At 52.2% G+C, this 19,284-nt stretch overlaps 1 protein-coding gene across 1 annotated transcript in view; it reads left to right on the top strand.

Moving 5' to 3' along the window:
* RNF144A (ring finger protein 144A) overlaps positions 1-18,060 on the top strand; it is a 35,322-nt gene extending 17,262 nt beyond the window's left edge. The window contains exons 4-7 of the mRNA XM_065891337.1: positions 954-1,161; positions 5,591-5,738; positions 10,478-10,567; positions 17,929-18,060. Of these exons, the coding sequence (XP_065747409.1) occupies positions 954-1,161; positions 5,591-5,738; positions 10,478-10,567; positions 17,929-18,060 (578 nt within the window). The remainder of the gene's footprint in view (positions 1-953; positions 1,162-5,590; positions 5,739-10,477; positions 10,568-17,928) is intronic.
* Positions 18,061-19,284: the final 1,224 nt, after the last annotated feature.

Here is a 19,284-nt window from a genome sequence, read left to right as displayed (position 1 = left end):
CTTTCACTGCTTCCAAGTTCCCAGCACAATGCAGTCCGTTCCTTCTCAAGAGCGACCCTCAGTGGCTGACTTGGAGGCCTTTGAACACACCCTGGAATCCTCTGGCCTCCCTCGCGGCGTTTTGGCCTTGCATCAGCATCCGTGTGGGTTCCTGCCCAGCTCTCCCTCCCGCTGGCCTGCATTGAGAGTCCAGTCACACTGGACAAAGGGTCCAAGGAACCAGTAACCAGGCTTACGTGAAGGACAGCTCGGGACCGTTATTTAAAGAAATGCGAGATACGAAAGCAGATGTGAAGGAATGGGAGGGTTGTGGTGTTCTGTTTTTCAAAATCAACTTCCTGACTGATTTCATCAAACAGGCTTCTTAGTGATGTGGGCTCCACTTCAGAGGGAAAGCCTGCTGTTGAAGAGTGAATTTCATACAGTCCTTAGCTCAGGGCTTAGATTTGAACTTGGGAGGGAGACAGTCGTAAGTCAGAGGTCTGACCTTTGATGGGAAGAAGAATCAGCCATCGCCCTTCCTTCTTTTCCTTCCATCCTTAACCGGTATTTTGGGATGCCCGACGCACGCCCCACACTGGGCTAGGTTGTGAGGCTATGAGCCTGAAGGACGGGCCTGACTTCACGAAGCTATGTCCCAGGGCAGGCGGACAGCGAGCAGGACGTGGTCCCCGGACCACAAGGCTTCCAGGATGTAGGGGCTCCTGAGACACGAGGACTCTGGGGGTAGTTGGGGATCTGTTGTCCCCCACGTGAGTGGAGTGGGAAGTGGGGAGTACCTGGGGGGGAGGAGGTAGAGCCAGATGGGTCCCGGATCGTGAAGGGGATGTTATGTCTGACCTTGATTTCCTTTTCTCCCTTAAATACGTGAAGTCCGTGTCCATCAGTCCGAAGCCCCGCCAGATCCTTGGTCCTGCGGAGTTTGACTTGCCTGTTTTTATTCCCTGTGCCAGAGGTGCTCCTGGACCCCTGTCGGACTTGGTGCCCGGCGTCCACCTGCCAGGCTGTGTGCCAGCTCCAGGAGATGGGGCTGCAGACCCCACAGCTGGTGCAGTGCAAAGCCTGCGACACGGAATTCTGCTCCGCCTGCAAAGCCAGCTGGCACCCTGGCCAGGGCTGCCCGGAGACCATGCCCATCACCTTCCTTCCCGGGGAGACCAGGTACGCTCGGGGCACAGACTGCAGGCTGGGAGATGGAATCAGGCTTCTCCCTCAATGTGCCTCTGGGGAGGACAGGGCTGCACCCCGGTCAGTCTCCAAGGTCAGTCTTCTCTTGGGTCTCATTCAGACCTGGATTTGTTTATTATTAAATTTTGAGAACTAATTATGTGCGTGGCACTATGCCAGCCTCTGGAAATATAAAGTTGAATAAGAAACAGAGTACACTCTGCCCATCCAGAAAGGCAAACGTATGAACAGTCAGTTCCTATGCAGGGTTTTAAGTCCTGTGATAACCTGAAGTTTTGCCAAGACTCCATTGTGCTGAAGATGATCCGAAATGGGGGTGCAGGAGCAGAAACGAGGGGGGGCAGTGGTTAGAAACACCAGAAGGATCGCCAAATACAGGCTCCTGGTGCCTGAGGCCAAGGGGGCCACATGTCCCTGAAATGGGGGCCTTGGCAGGAAGGATGCAGTAAACCACTATAGCGGTTTTGCCCTCCCATCCCCCGCCAGACCCTCAGCCTGGATGGCCAGGTGGACACCACAGCATCACTCTGTGTACCTTGAAATTTAGTAGGTTGAAGCATAGAAACTGATCGTATTCAGCTGTTTTGTCCTCCAGTATCTGCCGTGGCATCTGGTTCAATCAGATAGAGGTGGCCCAGCGCCTGTTGAGGCCAGTTCCTGGTGGAGTAAATCTCACCATCCATCTGAAGGTGTCACCAGCCTGTCTTCTTCTGTCCCCATCTGCTGCCCCCGCCCCTCTCACCACAGCTCGACCTACCCAGGGACCCTCGTGGCGGCGCCGGACACACTCCTGTCCCCTGCCGCCTGCACCTGTGTGCTGTGCCTGGAATGTCCCTTCTTCGCCCTCCTGCTTTCCCTGGGGACTCCTTGCCACCCTCGAGGATGTGGCTCATGTCCCCTCTTTTGTCGAGCTTCCCAGTTCCCGGGGCAGGGTTGGAGACCCATCCTCTGTGTCCCCCCTGGAGATCGTCTGCATTGATGACAGCACCAGCCTTGTTGGCTGTTAGTTCATCTGTTTATGTGGCCGGTCCCTCCACTAGGCTGAGCTTTTGTGTGTGTTTGGGCGTTGTCACCCCAAATCTTGGCATACAGCAGGCGCCGAAACGCTAGAATGATCACTTAACTTATACTTAGGGTCTTGATCCTTCATAATTTTGTGAGGAGAGCCACACTGCGAGTGTGACAGATTACACATAACCGGAAGGGCTGGATTTCCAGGCTGGGGAAGAAGCAGGTAGAGGGCAGGCGGGGCTGTGCCCTTGTGAAGCAGTCGGGTGACTGTTTAAGAGAAGGCCCCGCTTAGTGAGTGAGGGGCTCCTCCCTTCCAAGAACCAGCGAAACCAGGAGTCAGGAAGAGCCGGTGTCCTGCTCTTGGGAGGGATGGAGAAGGGATCCATAAAACCTTCTTAAGGTGGAGGGTGGTGGGTGTTGGGAGCCTGATGAATTAGTATTTCTTCATCTGTGGTGCTCTGATTTCATGGAGGTCATTGCCCAAAGACTGCAATCGTGTCACGGTGGCACGACATACGTGTATATTAAATCATCCGTGATATACCTTAGAAAGAACAAGAACAAACAAAATTAAAAAAAAAAAAGTCAGGTTGTGCAACCTAAGAAACTGACACAAGGGCAATTTGAATAAGAACTCACAAATCTCATTTTGTGAAAATATAAAAAACAAAGATTTTACCCCCCCAAAATCTGACTTTCTGGCTTATCCAGCCACATGGAACTTCATCCCACACAGGAGACAGGTGTCTGGAGCTGGGCAGCAACCCCTTCTTTATCTGGGGTTTCTGGCATCTTGACTTTGCCACAGTCCTCACCACTCCCTCTTGTCTCCCTGGCCCCTGGGCTGACTCTCAACTACCATTTATAACTGAGGACACACTCGGTTATTTTCATATAACAGACTTTTTTTTTCCTTTAAGTTAAATCTTCCTTTAACCCCCATTCCCACCCACCACCTGACAAGCCCCACTCATTTATGTTGTGTGTTTGCCCCTTAAAGACATTAGACCACGTAAATTGTGATGAAACTGTCAAAAGACTCCTACCTGCCTTCACAAGTTTGAGTGTATAATAGTAGTTGTTACTGATAATCATTTTAAATATAATTAAGGTACCAGAAAATGTTTGAAAACTGTTGTCTATACCATATAATTTCCATGCCGCAATGCACCAGAACTTACATATTTTAACTGTTTCTGCTTGAAAAGTCTCCCTGAGAGGCACTTTCCACTCTCCACTAACGTGGCCTCTGTTCATGGCATTTCCTTCAAAATTAGTTTATGAGTCACATGAGAAAATTGGTTTCATTATTTTAAGGTCACACCTGGCTTTCAAATCAAAGCAATGTTTTCTAACCTGATAGTCAACCTTAATCACGGGACTTGGCACCTCCTGACTTTTGGCCTTTGTTAGAAATCAAGCTCATTCCAGAAGGAGGCAGCTAGCGTCTGTGCACGGCTGGCCCCTGCCCGTCCCCATGGAGGCACCTGCACGTGTTATGACAACCCTGCTTCACTGTAAATCTCATTCTGTGCAGCCAGGCTGGTCCGCAGTTTGCTGTTAAATTAGAGATGAATTTGAGCTACAGCTGTATTATCTTTCAGTACAAGTATTACTAACAACTAGCATTTATTGAGTGATTACTATATACGTGCTGGGTTCTGTGTGCTCAGCACGGAGAAACTCTTTACATCTTCATCCCCCGCTCTGAGACGGATGCAGTTTGCCTCATGTCTGCAGACGTGGAGACTGATAGTATGTACACAGCCCAGCCAGGGCTTGCATGTCTGTCTCCAGGCTCTGAGACGGATGCAGTTTGCCTCATGTCTGCAGACGTGGAGACTGATAGTATGTACACAGCCCAGCCAGGGCTTGCATGTCTGTCTCCAGGCTCTGAGACGGATGCAGTTTGCCTCATGTCTGCAGACGTGGAGACTGATAGTATGTACACAGCCCAGCCAGGGCTTGCATGTCTGTCTCCAGGCTCTGAGACGGATGCAGTTTGCCTCGTGTCTGCAGACGTGGAGACTGATAGTATGTACACAGCCCAGCCAGGGCTTGCATGTCTGTCTCCAGGCTCTGAGACGGATGCAGTTTGCCTCATGTCTGCAGACGTGGAGACTGATAGTATGTACACAGCCCAGCCAGGGCTTGCATGTCTGTCTCCAGGCCCCCTGACCACGAGGACATACTGCTTCCTTCCAGGTCGTCTTACCTGGTCACCTTGTACTAGTGAACGAAACAAGAAGCTATGAAGCTGGGGCACGTGCCCCACGGTGTAGGAGCCTCGAGCTTAGGAAAACCCTGAGACTGCAGTTGTTCGGAAGCTCACTGATCCTCAGACAACCGTGTAAAGGGATGACATAATTAAGGCTGACATTCACTATGATGCTTGTGGAAGATCCTTCAGCCAGAATTTACTCAGGGTGCCAGAATTTGCTCACTTGTGGTGAATTTACACTCGTGAATGCATTAGGTTCTGAAAAGGCTGCTCATCCCAATGGGAAATCATTTTTCTCCTGGTGACGTTCAGTAGCTGCAGTGAGTTCAAACAGTACGTGCCCCATAATCAGTGATAACTGCCCTTGATGGCTTCTTTTTCCAGATGATTGCATATTTTTAGCTGTCTTTTAAGATGAATAGCATGGGATGGACATCGTTCTACAGTCAACCTAAAAAGATACCTAGGCTGTCTTTTTATGAACAGCATAGAATCATTGCTGCCAATTACTGGGCACTTCACACAGGCCTGCACTGCCCTTTGCCCTTCACACATGCATAACCCCATCTGTCACACTCACACTGACCAGAAGGCTGGGCCTCAGAGAGGTTGCCACCCAGCCTGTGTGCCGACGAGCTGCACTTGACCCCAAGCTTAAATGCCACCATGCTCACCCCTGTGGGCCTGCTCAGACCTCTCAGGAAAACAGTTTTGTACAGACAAGTCAAGTAGATCTTAATAAGCGATTAGTGTGTATGTGTGTGTTTTTTAATATTTTTTTCTGATAATGGCAAAGAACATACCATGTGTTATCAACCCTCAGGAGAGTATACAATTAGATGAATAAGGGCATAAGATTCGACCGTAATCCCATTATTCAGAGACCTCCATTCTAAGCCTTTGGCCCTAGTTTCTCTGGTTTGTCTGTGCACATCTAAATTTAGACATGTGCTGATCTTGCTTTTTCTTTTCCCCAAGTCAAACTGGCTGCTTCACAGTTTCTCGGTGATTGTTTTCCAGAGTTCGAGTCTCTTTGGTTTCAGCATATTTCACAGGTGACCTCAGTCCCTCTAGTTGAGCGAGTGCTTCCAGGGTTAACCTGTGCTGGCAGGTGTCTCCTGGCCCTGTGGCCCTCTGAGCACAGCCCTGATGCAGCTTCTCCCTCAGCAGCTCCACCTTCCAACTGGAGGAGGACGACGCGCCCATCAAACGTTGCCCCAAGTGCAAGGTCTACATCGAGCGGGATGAAGGGTGCGCACAGATGATGTGTAAGAACTGCAAGCACGCCTTCTGCTGGTACTGCCTCGAGTCCCTGGACGTGAGTACGCGGCGGGGGCTTTGGGGGTCAGGCTGAAGCCGGAGGCGTGCGCCAGCCGCTTCGCTGAAGTTACACTGTCAGGCGTTTTCTCTGTGCGTATTTATGGTAATGTGAGCTCCCTGGATGCAGTGGTATCCAAAGATGGGAGTTGGTGCAGGAGCTCTGGGAGCGAAGGGTCAGCTCAGGCTGGGGTTCAGCCTGGGTGTTAAAGGGGTGGGTAGGATCTCAGCATCTCCCCACATCGGGGAGCTGAAACAACAGACGTTGATCTCTCCGTGCTGGATGCTGGACGTCTGAGATCAGCGCCGGCATCATCAGATTCTGGAGCCTCTTCCTGGTGTACAGACGGCCGCCTTCACTGTGGCCTCACCTGGCAGAGAGAGGGAGCTCTGGACTCTCTTCCTCTTCCTATGAGGACATGAATCCCATCACGGGGGCCACAGCCTCATGACCTCCTCTGAACCTAAACACCTCCCGGCAGCCCCACCTCCAAACACCATTACACTGCAGGTCAGGGCTTCAACACAGGGATTTTGGGGAATGCAAACAGTCCATAGCAGGGGCCGTTACTGGAATAGCAAGGATGATGGAGGCAGGGGACCGCGGATGCTGGGCGCGGGGCAGTTACTTTAGTGACACTCGTGTCACCTGCAGGGCAGAAGAGCATACAGACCCTCTGTCGTCTGGCAGAATGGAAGTTTCTGGCCTCCTACGGCCACCATCTCCCCAGTGTACCCTGCACTGTCTCTGCTGTTCAGAATGATGTCTGAAGCATTAAAAAGTCTTTAGGGCCTTCAGAGGCTTTATGTGTATAGTTTCTTTATTTATCATATATATAGTTATATATATAGTCCAAATATATAGTCTCTATATATCATATATAGGCTATATATAGTCTCCCTGTATTATGCATAATATATATATATATGTAATTTGCATTTTACTGTATTTCTTTTTTTTGAAAACTGATTATTAAATTATGTTATATTATCTAAAGTCTGGCCTGCAATTTGCAATTCCTTATCAACTTTTCCTAAAGGGGGAAGGAAATGAAAGCCAGTTTTACCTCATGTTATCAAATCTCCTGGTAGATTTTTGGGGGGAAGTATTAGAAATGGACAGACACAGATTTCCAGAGGGAGCATTGCTTCTGCTGTGACCTCCCCTGCTACCGTGACCTCCCCGAGGTCTGTCCCCTCTGAGCCCAAAGCTGTTCTCTCTCTGCTCTGGTCTCTGGAGAGACACCCTCTCTGTCCATCTGTGTGTCCGTCTGACTCGGCTCTAAAGCACAGTCCCTGCCGGCCAGAGGCCCCGTTGTGTCCTGACTCTGCCCGGACCAGGGACAGAGGTAGCACAGGGCAATTTCCTCCTTGAAGGTCAGTGTCCTTGGGGCCAAGGGTGGCCTGTTTTCCTCTGTAGGTGATGAGCTGCTGAAAAGTGACCCTGTGACCACAGAAAACAGACCCTGAGGGACAGGGGGTCTGCTCTGCAGCGGTCAATCAAGGACAGTAGCCGTGATTTAGGGCAAGTGTGTGAACGTGTGTCTGGAAGCAGCAGAGCTTCTGAGACGGAGGAGGGGCTTACACGGCCCCCTTCCCTCCTCTCGGGAATTTTCCCCTCCGAGCACCGGCTCCTGGGCACGTACACCTCCCGGAGTTATCAGTCATCTTAGGGTGATTCTTTCCATTCTCATCCTTGCCCCTGCCCCCCCGCCAGGCCCCGCCCTCACCCGTGAGGCCCAGGACTGCACTGCTTCTCTGCTGGCCCTGCGGGCCCAACATTCACCGCTTACAGACAGAAGGGACCCGCTCGCCTTCTATCGTTTTTGGAGTTGGTGGTAAATGGTCCCTGTTTATGAAGTGATGCTTATGTGGGCTGAAGGTTAGCCTATCTGTGACATGCGCTGTACAGCCCTGTTGTTTCATACGGGCACTCCTTCTGTGAGAGGTGGAATGATTGTTTCCTGACTTTAAGAAGCAGTCCAGGAAGGTTAACCATCTTTCCCCAAAGCACCGAAGGAGTGAGGAACGGACTCGGCATCCGCTCTCTGATCTTTCAGACCCTAAGACCCAACAGCTTGGGTACGACCAGTCACTGTCAGCCAGAGTAGGACAGGAAGTCTCACACCTTCCGTGGTGGAGCTGCTCTGAGGAATTCACTGTTATCTGCGAGCATCTGGTCCACCGTGCTCTTTCGCCGGCACCATTGTTTCTGCTTCCACCCAGAAGCTTGATGAGGCTTCTCTGAACAATGTAAGGGAAACATTCACTCTCACCACGCACCTAGGTTCCTGGCAGGCCCTGCGGTGGGTATACCCAAGGGCTTCATCCAGGAACTTAAAAGTCACGATGAAATCACTTTTATATTGTAAAAGCATCTTGGAGAGCTTTTGTTAGGGAGAAGGCTTTTGTTTTGCTCAGGAAGCATGCCGTGAGTGTTGGCAACTCAACTCCACATGGAGGCCTGGGCTGCCAGGCTGTCGCTGGCAAAATCCGTGACCTTGAGGGGCTGGTGACCTCCCGACTGAGAAGCCCCTAGTAGCACCTGGTCCTCGTGAGCACAGTGCTACAAGACGGCTGGTGTGGAGTCCCCAGCAGCCCCTCCGGGGCGGGTCACTGGGTCTGGGGTGGGAGTGGGGTGTGGGCACAGCTATGGAGAGTTAGCTGACCAGGCAGAGGGCAGAATGTGGGAGACGGGTCACCTCCAGAGGACAGGACGTGGTCAGGAAGGATGTGGCCTGTACGTGGTCTGTGTCTGGCCGAGGCGGGGAACGTGACCAGGGTCTCCGTGCCGAGCTAGAGCTGGACCTCTGGCACGGGGTCTCGTGCCCCCCAAACACTGGTCCAACAGCAGCTTGATGAGGGCCACGTGGGGCATCTGTGACCGGGGTACAACCCCCCCCGCCCCGACCCAGAGTCAGGATCCGCGTTTCCCCAGGCGACCCCAGGGACTGTAGCGTGCAGTCCCCGGGTTTGTCCAGCTTTGCCAGGCGAGAGCCCTGAAGACTTTTCAGCTGGGCCACACAGAGCAGCTCAGCTTGCGTTTCAGAAAACAAATCCAAAGGCTGTTAGGAGTCTACAGAGCAACACCGTGAGAGGCAGCCTGGGAAAATGAGGCTTAAAGTGGGACGTTACTCTCCGTGGTGTGTGGGTGAAAGAAAACAGAATTAGGAGTTCGAGGAACAGAGAGTCTCCGTGGACAGAAGTCATCAGAAATGGCCCCAGAGAGGACAAGCTCCAGCCAGAAGAAGCGTGCGTTCACCCGCGCCTGTGCTTCCTTGGACAGATGAGGGTCTAGGACAGGGGGTGAGTCGGGGGGTGGCAGTCTGGGCCCTCGCCACGACCCCCAAAAAGCCAGGATTTCCTGATGCTCCAGCGTGTGTTCAGGCTCCACGAGGCCGACCTATAAAATCATCAGACTGGAGGCTCCCTGAGAGGACCACCCAGCGGGGCCGCTAAGGACCAAAGGACACCATCGCCCCCGGCTCTGCCCGGCCCTCGGAGGAGTGACTTCCCGCCTCAGACACGCTGGGCCTTGTGCTTATTTCCCCTTTTCTCAAAAAGAGGCTCTGGGGGCTTCCCTGGTGGCGCAGTGGTTGGGAGTCTGCCTGCCGATGCAGGGGACGCAGGTTCGTGCCCCAGTCCGGGAGGATCCCACATGCCGCGGAGCACCTGGGCCCGTGAGCCATGGCCGCTGGGCCTGCGCGTCCGGAGCCTGTGCTCCGCAACGGGAGAGGCCACAACAGTGAGAGGCCCGCATACCACAAAAAAAAAAAAAAAAAAAAAAAAAAAGAGGCTCTGTTTACAGCCTCAGTTAAGTGAACAAACAGCGTCAGCCTCTCTTTTGTGCTGTTTACTGAGCTGGTCCTTTTTATGGACGATAGGAGAGAAAATGGCACCTCCTGTACATGGAGAAGCAGAGGGTTTTGTCCAGAAAACGCACTCCTGTACCTCGGTCGCTGCTCGCTGAGGTTTGGGGGCCGTGCACCGAGCCGGGGATGTGGTGACAGCGGCTGACTGACATCAGCTCAGGGTCCCGGCTCCAAGAACCTGACGGTCTGGTGAAGGTTGTCAGGGGAAGGTGATTGGAGATGGAGGTGGGACGTGAGGACACCTGGAGGTGGTAGGGTGGGCAGGATGTTCCCTCGAGCTGTCTCTCACTTCTAGACAGTCCGAGGTGGAGGGTGGGTCTCCTCTTGAGTACTGAGAACATTTTCTTGGTCTGAGCTGAGAGGAAGGACTTTCAGGGCGAGGAGGATGGACCAGACATAAAGGAAGTCATTGCATCCCGGAATAATCCTGCCAGGGTGGCGGGAAGATGCACAGGCAAAGACTCGTGGGGAGTAAAGCACAGCCAGGGCTGGGGGCAGCTCGTGGAGCAGCAGGGGGCTCTGACCTACTTGTTCAGAAGTCCTGCATCAGCACAGAGTCCCTGAGCCCGGCGGGGGTGGGGGTGGGGGAGCCAGGCTGCAGCAGAGACCGAAGCTGGAGCAGGGCTCCCTCTAGTGGCCCGTGAGCAGTCTGTCGGGGACGCTCCACGGAGGATGGAGAGCCCGGGGACTCACAGGGACCTGGGGTGGCAGCAGCTCCCTCTGGGTGTACGTTCTTCCTCTGCTGTTGTCCTCGTTCTCTCACATCCCCAATTAAAGCTTTAAAAAAAGAAACTGGGACCAGGCAGGACTCATTCACTGAACAGAGAGGACTGTCCCACCCACCCCTGTTCTTTCCCTTCCTTCTCAGGATGACTTCCTTCTGATCCATTATGATAAAGGGCCCTGCAGGAACAAGCTGGGTCATTCCAGGGCATCTGTCATCTGGCATCGGACACAGGTAGGAGGCCGCTCACCTCGCACTCTGACCTATGGGGGAGAGGGGGAGAGAGAGTGTGTGTGTACACGTGTGTGGGGTTTCCAGGAGACTTGCCAGTTGGTCAAAGGTCTGTTATATAGAAAAAAGCTAGTAAATGAGGTTCCCGCCTGAATTTTTCCTGGACCAAGATTATGCTTTCAGTAGGCCTGGAATAAATATGCACCACACTTAGCCCCTGATGATTCTTCAACATCAGGCTTTCGATTGCTTGCACCTACTCTTGACCTTGGTAATGACCCACTGTGCTTAGTGAATCCTTGCATGGCCTTTAACGGAAGAGCTTTCCATAGAGGCTCCCAGGTGAGCAAATCAGTCACAGAGAAGGGTAAGAGGGAAAGAATGGAAAGGTCCCTGGGTGATGATGTCTGTGCAGCTGGTGCAGTTATTCATACTTTCAACACATATTTATTTCCTATTGTGTGCCTGGCAGTATTCTAGGAGCTGGGAATACTCCAGTGAATAAGATAGATGCATCCTTCTCTGATGGAACCCACATTCCATGTAGGGACAGATAACGTATATATATATGATGTGGATTCAGCTATAGGGGAGGTGTGATTGGGGAGAGGTCTTTTAGATGGTGTGGCTGGGAAGGCTTGTTGGAGGCGTTGCTTTTTGACTGAGCACTGAGTGTTGGGGAGCCGGCCATGGGAGTAGGTGGGACAAGGCAGAGGGGACAGTGCAAGCAGGGGGGACGGAGATGGGCTGATGGGAGGAACTATGGCATAAAGGTCCATGGGGACAGCAGGAGGCAGCAGTGGTCAGAGATGATCAGCGTTGACCCCATGGGCTTTGCAGGATGAGGTGCGATCTTCGGGGTGTGCTCTGGGCGCGGGGGGAGCCTACCGAGGGGAGCTGCAGGCAAGACTCGGGTGTGCGCCAGGTCCTGGGTGCGGGGAAGAGCCTTGATGGGCTCCGACCATTACCACATTGTCGGCATTTCTCAGCACAGCCTTGAAGCAGGCGGTCTGGGAGATGCAGGAACCGAGACTCAGGCAGTTTTGTGGGAATAGAAGGAGACCACCCGTAAGTGTGCTTCTTCGGTGATCCTCACTGCAGACCGCGTGGCAGGGCTGATGAGTCCACAGGTGGCCGGACAGTAGACGGCCCTGGCTTTGCAGGCCATAAGGTCTCTGTTGCAACTATCAGCTCTGCCTGGTAGGGAAGGAGCTGCCGCAGCCAGTAGGCCAACAAAGGCCCGTGGCTGCATTCCAGGAAAACGCTTTAAACAATCAGGTGGTAGCATTGACTGTGGCGAAGGCTGCACAATTGTGAGTGCACTCAAAACCATCAGACTGTGCATTAAATAGGTGAGTTGTGAGGTATGTGAGTTATAGCTCCATAAAGTTGTAAGCACCAAACTAAACAAAACGGACTGCGGACCAGATCTGGCCCAAGGGCCAGTCTGCCGACCTCAGCGTGGAGAGTGGATTTTAGCTGCATTTTATTTCGTCCTCCTGGCCAGTACAGCCAGCTCCAGTGCTCGCCCCTCCACCTCTGCTGTGTAAAAAAAGCACCCCAAACAACAGAAATAGACTCCCTCACGGTTCTAGAGGCCAGGAGTCTGGAGTCGAGGTATGGGCAGGGCTCCCTCGGAAACCTGTAGGAGGGCCCCGCCTGCCTCTTCCGGCCCCTGGTCGTTCCCTGCAGTCCTAGTTCCCAGGTGCGCCTCTCCAGTACTTCATCTTTCTCTCTGCACATCTGTCTCTGTGTCCAAACTTCCCTTTGGATAAAGACAGCAGTCATAATGGATCAGGGCCCATCCTGGTAATGTCATTTTAACTTGATTCCCTCTGTAAAGGCCCTCTTTCTGCATAAGGAGCTGTCTCTCCATGTGGCCTGAGCGCCCTAAAAGCATGGCAAGCTTCCCAGGAGAGTGTGAGAGCTGTGGAGACCATGTCACCCTGTCCAATAGCGAGGCTGGGCTGGGCGCTCACACCTCAGCCCTCGTGCCTGCTTATCCCCGGGAGTGAGTCACGTGTTCCCGGGGTCCTGGAACAGTTGCGGTTCCTGGTAACGGTCATTTAGAGAACAGGCCCTTGAGAAATGCAGAAGCCTGGATGGGGGTCTGTAGCCTCCCCTGTTGTTGAGGAAGGATCCTGGGGGCACCTCCCACCAGCCTCTCTCAGCATCGTCGGTCGGCACCTGCCAGGGGCACCTGCTGAGTGCCAGCTCTGAGTCACCCCTGGAGCCACATGGACAAAGGAAGCCCCCACCGCCGCCGCCCCGATCTCAGGCCCCTCTCGGTGCTTGTGGAATTGAACAAAGGCACTCGGGGTGCAGGGGTCTCTTCCTTGGGGTGTGAGGAACCCTGGAGACACGCAGGGCTGTAGACAGATGTCCACACGTTAGTGTTGGATTTGGGGTAAACAATAAAATATGAGTGAGCAGTGTCAAAAGGAAAGTAAGGGAGTCACGAAAACTAGCAAAGCGTGTGACATATAAACCAGGAACGAAGGCCAGAGGCTTGGGAATTAGCGAGGGACATGGTGTGCAGTGGAAGAGCCCCGCCCAGAGCAGACATTCGTGTGCAATCACAAGACCAATTTGCTCTTAAGCCTTCAGTTTTCATAGTTAGAACCACCTCCCAGCACATGATACAGAATCTCCATTACTGAAAGGAACTTTCACTCTCGTAATTTGCTTTTAGAGGTAAAGCATCCACGTGGAAGCCGAGAAAGTCCTCCTTTCCCTTGTGAGTCTCCTGGCTTTCTATCCGATTGGTAGCCTCCATTCCCTTACCCCTCAAACGGGCTTCTGGCTCAGGGCATGTTCATGATCTGCTTCGTCAATGATCCGCGAGTGGAGTTTCACTTTGCATTTATCACCAAGTCTCTTAAGCAGAAATGCAGGTTTGATTATCTTCCATCAATTTACTCAGGAAAATTGCATTCAGTGTCTCCCTAGCACCCGGACGTCGTAGTAGGCGCTGATGCCCATGTGCTCTGGGACGGCGGGCAGGCCCCCGTTCCAGGGCCCGACTCTGAGTCTCCCTCTGCAGCCCCTCCTCTTTTTCTTCTCGTCACTCACTGGACTTCGGGACGGAAGCCCCCAGCTGTGCTGTGTCCCTCTCCCTGGCCCTGCTGTGGCCCCGCTGTTGTCCCGGTCTTCATCACCCAACCCTCTCTCTCCCTGTCTTGTCCATGCCCAGCTCTGCACATCCTAATTCTGCCCCCTTCCCTGACCACACTGAGGGGTCACAGGCCGGGCCTTCCACCTGCCTTCACGAGCATCTCTGGAAACACGCTTGTTGTACGGCGCCCTCTGCCTTTCCCGGTGCTGTTCCAGCAATCAGCCATCGTGCGTAAGAGACAAGGGCTGCATTTCTTTCTCAGTCAAGTAAATCTTCTTCCTTAGGAGGCCAGCACCTGACAAGGTGGAGTCTCACCCACACTGGCTCTTCCTTTTCTTCTGAGCAGGAGACCCACCTCCCTGTAACGAGAGAGCTCACTTTTAGCCCGAGGGTGGCATTTCACACGCGGCTGATTGCTGATATCTGTGTTCACACGTGGTGGAGCTGTCCTCACTCAGCCCCCCTGAGGCCGGGCTACAGGGCAGGGGCCTCACGCAGTGACCTGTTCTGAGGGTATTTTTCACTACGCTCAGGAAAATACACACAAGTTGTGTCTTGTACTTGAACTAGACGCCCAGTCCTCTCTGTCTTAAGTGCTGGGGCCTTTGGAATCGCTCTTTGGCCATAGATTTTGCATTGGTGAAATGAGAAAATTGGACTGGATTTATTATCCAGGGTCAACCGTGGTTTCATTATTCTACGTTTATAGGCAGGTGGGACCAGCGCTTGTGACCACGGCAGGGAGGGGACGTCGTGTCAGCCCTCTGTGTGCATTCCTAGAGCCCACGGCCCCCCGGGACTGCAAGGCTATGTCTGCCTCACTTCGGTTTCCGTCCTGGCGGCCCCACCGAACTCACAGCCTCGTGCCTACCTGGCTGCCGGCCATCTCCACTTGGACGTCTAACGGTACATTTCAGCTAGAACAGGCGCGAACAGAAGTTTAGATTTTCCCTCAAGATCGCCTCCTTCTCCAGGTCTCCCTCATGGCGGGAAGCGCACCCCCAGCTTCCGTATCTTCTGAACAAAAGACCTGGGCCGCCCCCAGGGTTCCCACTCCCCCCAGCACCCCTCCACTCGGGCCACATCACCTCCTTCCTGCTCCCCGAACACTACTCCCAGGCTCACTGCACGGGTAGCCGTCTTCACGTTCCCTGCTGGGGTCCTTCTCCTGCAGACAGCAGCTCGGCGATCCCATCCTCAGAGACAGCTTCCTGTGTCTCCCTGATCAGGCCCCCATCTCCACCTGCCTGACCCCTGCGGGACCTGACGCCTCTCCTGGGGCTGTTTTCAGTGTCCTGACTCTGTTTTGGGGCAGAAGTTTTTCATTATTTGCGTCCAACTCCTCCTCCCAACAGGAGAACCCATTCTCTCAGAGGACAAAAGCAGACCCTAACTCTCTCGCACTCTATCCAATCCAGAACGGCAGATATTCATGAAGCAGAGAAAAGAGGGGCTCTGTGGTGGGGCGAGGACGACTGCAGTGGGAGCAATCGGTAAACGTTCCATGCAGACGACGCAGCTGCCACCGGCCCCCTTAGCTCATTCATCCCCTGCCTCAGAACACACACAGGGCCAGCGCAGTGAGGATATTCAACAGCTGGCCATGGGGCGGCAGGGGGCGGGCCGACTTTGTAGGGTTGGTCGCTTTCGGTGGTGTCAGCACCCCCAGGATGGCTGTTTCAAGTTGCCAAGGTGATGTCATTGGATGGAGAACTGGAAAGAGACATGGGAGCAGCCCCCATATACCCCAGCACAGCCCTCGGGCCAGTGGCCCGGCCTCTGCGCATTCAGGCCTGGGCGCGGCAGACACCCAGGCTGTGTCCAATGCCAAGTTTCAGTAAATTAAATGTGTCCCGTTCATCTCACCATCTCTTTGACTTGGGTTAGTGTTCCCAAGCCCTGGAGTGGTTTTGTCACAGAACCCTCTGGGGGCAGAGGATTCAGAAGCTACTAGATTCCATTGAACTGGTTCATCCTATAAACACATATTGGACGTTTGTTAAGGCAGAGCCACCAGGCTGTGTACAGGGGCTTATGCTGGTCACACAAACTGTGTTCTGCTCTGAATGAGTGTCCCTCTTGAGAAACTGTCTGACAGGTTAGCCGCTCCTTTAAATCAGGGTTTGCCAGTATGAATGATCCTCGTTTCACCGTGATTCCTTCTTTATCCTTCTGTCTTCCTACAGTATATCGTTTCTGCCTGACACGTACTTATAAGATGCTCACGAAGTGATTATTTTTGTTGTGAGGTATTGACTTCCTGTCTCATTCTTTATTGTTGGCTGACTTCCCTCTGACAATATCTGTACCCTCCCATCACCAGTTGGGACCCACTGGGTAACATCGCTTGTTCAATGGCATGCAAAGAAAGAGACAAGATAGCCTGAGTGAAAATGAAGATGGGGTCTTATTGACCAAGAATGTGAGCATTTGGTGAAGGATTTTGGTGTGTTATTGGTGCGAGAGTCCCTGGCTCCCTAGAGACTGAGAAAGTGTCCCAGGTGGTTGAGGTTATCCAAGATGCCCTGCAGATCAGTGATGCCTTCCTGGGGGGTTTTATGTATTCCGAAATATCTGTGTGCGTGATTTTAACAGAGCGTGATCTGAATCCACACCGCGTAATTCCACCGTTGACATTATGTTCAGACAAATGGACTCAGCCAAGCGGCAGAAAACACAGATTCTTAGCATAAGCACAGTCTAATATAGAAACAACATGGTGTGTGTGTGTGTGAGAGTGTGTGTGTGTGTGAGGTGGTTTTCCGGCAGAATCTAAGGGTGCACTTTCATTCACACCGCTGTGATGCTGAAGCGGAGCATCACACTTCAGGGCTGATACTAGCGCTTGGAGATCTTTTATTTTATCTGCTTATTTTATGATCGAGAAAACTGAAGCCCAGAGAGGTGAACACACTGAGTCAGGATTAGAACCATGAGCCCAACGGGTTCATGTATTTATCGCTATGAACACTAGGTGGCGGACGAGCTCCACCTTCGGATTCCGATTCTGGACTCCAGCAGCTGGTGGAGGGGGGACCAGTTAAAGAACCACCCCCCTTGCTTCTTTGTCCAGCCTCACTGCCCGATTTGAATGACAGTATGTCTACATTTGAGGCTTATTTCCTTCGGGATTTACTCATACCTAGGGGTAAATATATGTTTTTTTAAAAAATCAAAATTCGTAGCAGTAAATGGTGGGTTTTAAACTCCAGGAATAACACAGGTCTGGTCACCCCCTAATGCACCACGCCTGTGCCTTTCTGTTCTCCCACCTGGAATGCCTTATCCCACTCATTTTTGTTTACCACCCACGTCCTCATAACCCTTATAATCTCAACCATTTCCCATTGCACGCAAAGTCTCCTGCCCCTGGCTAATGTAGGTGTCTGGCTCCTGGGCTCCCTTTACACCCTGGAACCCAATGGCAGTTTTTGTAAAATGTATTATTATCAGGTGTAGTCATGGTCTCTTTCCACCAGACTGGGTGGTCCTTGAGAGCCAAGATCTAATGTGCCTCTGTGTTTGTCGCCCCTAATACAGCCTTTGGCTCAGAGGAAGCCTGTTGGTTAACTGGATGTATAATTGGATGGATGTTTGGGTATTTAGATGGAAGGAGGGAAGGGAAGAGAAGGGAAAGGAAGAAAAAAAGGGAAAAAGGAAGGGGGAGTGAAAGGAAGGAAGTGAAGGGAAGGAAATATGGATAGATGGATGGATGGATAGGTGAGTGGATGCTGGATAGATGGATGATGGATGGATGATGAGTGGATGAATAAATGGATTGATGGATGGATGATATAGGTGGTAGATGATGGAAACATGCATGGGTGGATGGACGAGTAGATGGAGAGATGAAAGATGTATGGAAAGATGGGTGGATGTTGTGTGTATAATAGATGGATGGATAGATGGATAGGTGGATGGATATACGTGGGTGGATGAATGGATGGATGGATAGATGGGTGGATATAGGTGGGTGGATGGATGGGTGGACAGAGGGATGGATGGATGGGTAGCTGGATGGTTGGGTGGATACAGATGGATGGATGAATAGATGGGTGGATATAGGTGGGTGGATGGATGGGTGGACAGAGGGATGGATGGATGGGTGGATACAGATGGATGGATGGATAGATGGGTGGATATAGGTGGGTGGATGACGGATGCACGGATCGTTGTGTGGTTTATACTTTAGCTATCGAACTTACAGGTCAGCCAGCTTACCCTGTGCCCCTCCGTCTCCTTCTTGCAGGTTGTGGGCATTTTTGCTGGATTCGGGCTTCTGCTCCTGGTGGCCTCGCCTTTCCTGCTCCTGGCCACGCCGTTTGTGCTTTGCTGCAAGTGCAAGTGCGGTAAAGGCGACGACGACCCCCTACCCACCTAGAGGAAGGCGTGATGCTGGAGCAAGACCTCACCTCCGGGAAGCGTGGTTCTCTCCCATCCCCACCCCGCCGTCCCCCTCTCACTAAACATGTTTCTTGCCTTATGTGCCCCATTGAGCTTCACAGTGTCACGCCGGATGCCGTGATTTCAGGGACTGATATCAGATCGTTGGCGGAGGCCCCAGGTGCAGTCACCCCGGCGTGGGGGAGGCAAGGCTGGCATGGGTGGGGCGCGTCCCACAGAGGCTGTCTCTGCAGACTTGACAAGGGAGCTGCTGTATGGACCACCAGGTGGTGGTAGACTAGGAACGTCTGGTGTTGCTGAGGAGACCTTCTCTCGCAGAACGTTGTCCGTCTCCTCCTTGGCTTCAAGCTGGCGCCACGTTGCTGAGAGAAGAAGTCTTTTAAGGATCGCATCTCACTTCAGACAGAATCCAAGTGTTCTGACTTGAGAAAAGCACTCTGTTTATGACAACTCTTTTTATTACTAATGGCGTTTAGTAAAATCCTTTTTAGAAGGTTGGTTTTTTTTTTGTTTTTTTTTTTCCAACTGAGTAGTGAAAAATCAACAAGGTGCATTGAAACCATCCTATGCCTTTTCTTGAAATGTGCATTTTAAGAAGTTACGGTTAAATGACCTTTCTGGCTCGGCCACTTTTCAGGAGATTTAGAAAGCCTTATGCGCTCTTTGTGTTTTTCTTGAAACTTGTGGAGACTTTTTGGATGCTGTAAGCTGTGTACTGTCATCAACGTGTTTCCTGTGTCATTGCATTTCTTTGAAAACACGGATGCATTTGAAGGGACATGCCCATCCTTAGGTTTGCCTTTTGTCTTTCTCTCTCTGTTGATTCAGCTCAGCTCACAGGGCTCCTCTCTTTTCACCCAAGTATCAGTAAATATTTTTTCATGTCTTCAGAAACCAAATGTTTTACTTGGAAATAGTTCTGCTGAGAATCCCTGTGGTTTGGCCGTAGCCTCAGTCTCCTCAAGCAGACAAAACCAAGCAAATAGTGACATTGATGCCCAAAAGGGGGGCCTCCTATCAGGGCTGGGGGACTCCCAGGGGCTGGGGGAGAAGCTTCCGGATGTTCACAGTTTTTGTAATGACTAAGCTAATTTGGAGAAATCATCTTAGTTCCAAATCCTGTTGCTTACCCTGCTGAAAAAAATCTTCCATTTCACTTAGTTATTTGGATGGGTCTTTTACAGGCTGTGTGTGTCGATTA

The sequence above is a fragment of the Phocoena phocoena genome, chromosome 14 (genome assembly GCF_963924675.1).
Source record: "Phocoena phocoena chromosome 14, mPhoPho1.1, whole genome shotgun sequence".
Taxonomy (NCBI): domain Eukaryota; kingdom Metazoa; phylum Chordata; class Mammalia; order Artiodactyla; family Phocoenidae; genus Phocoena; species Phocoena phocoena.
The sequence above is the reverse complement of the archived record's forward strand: the minus strand, read 5'-3'. Positions and strand labels throughout refer to the sequence as shown.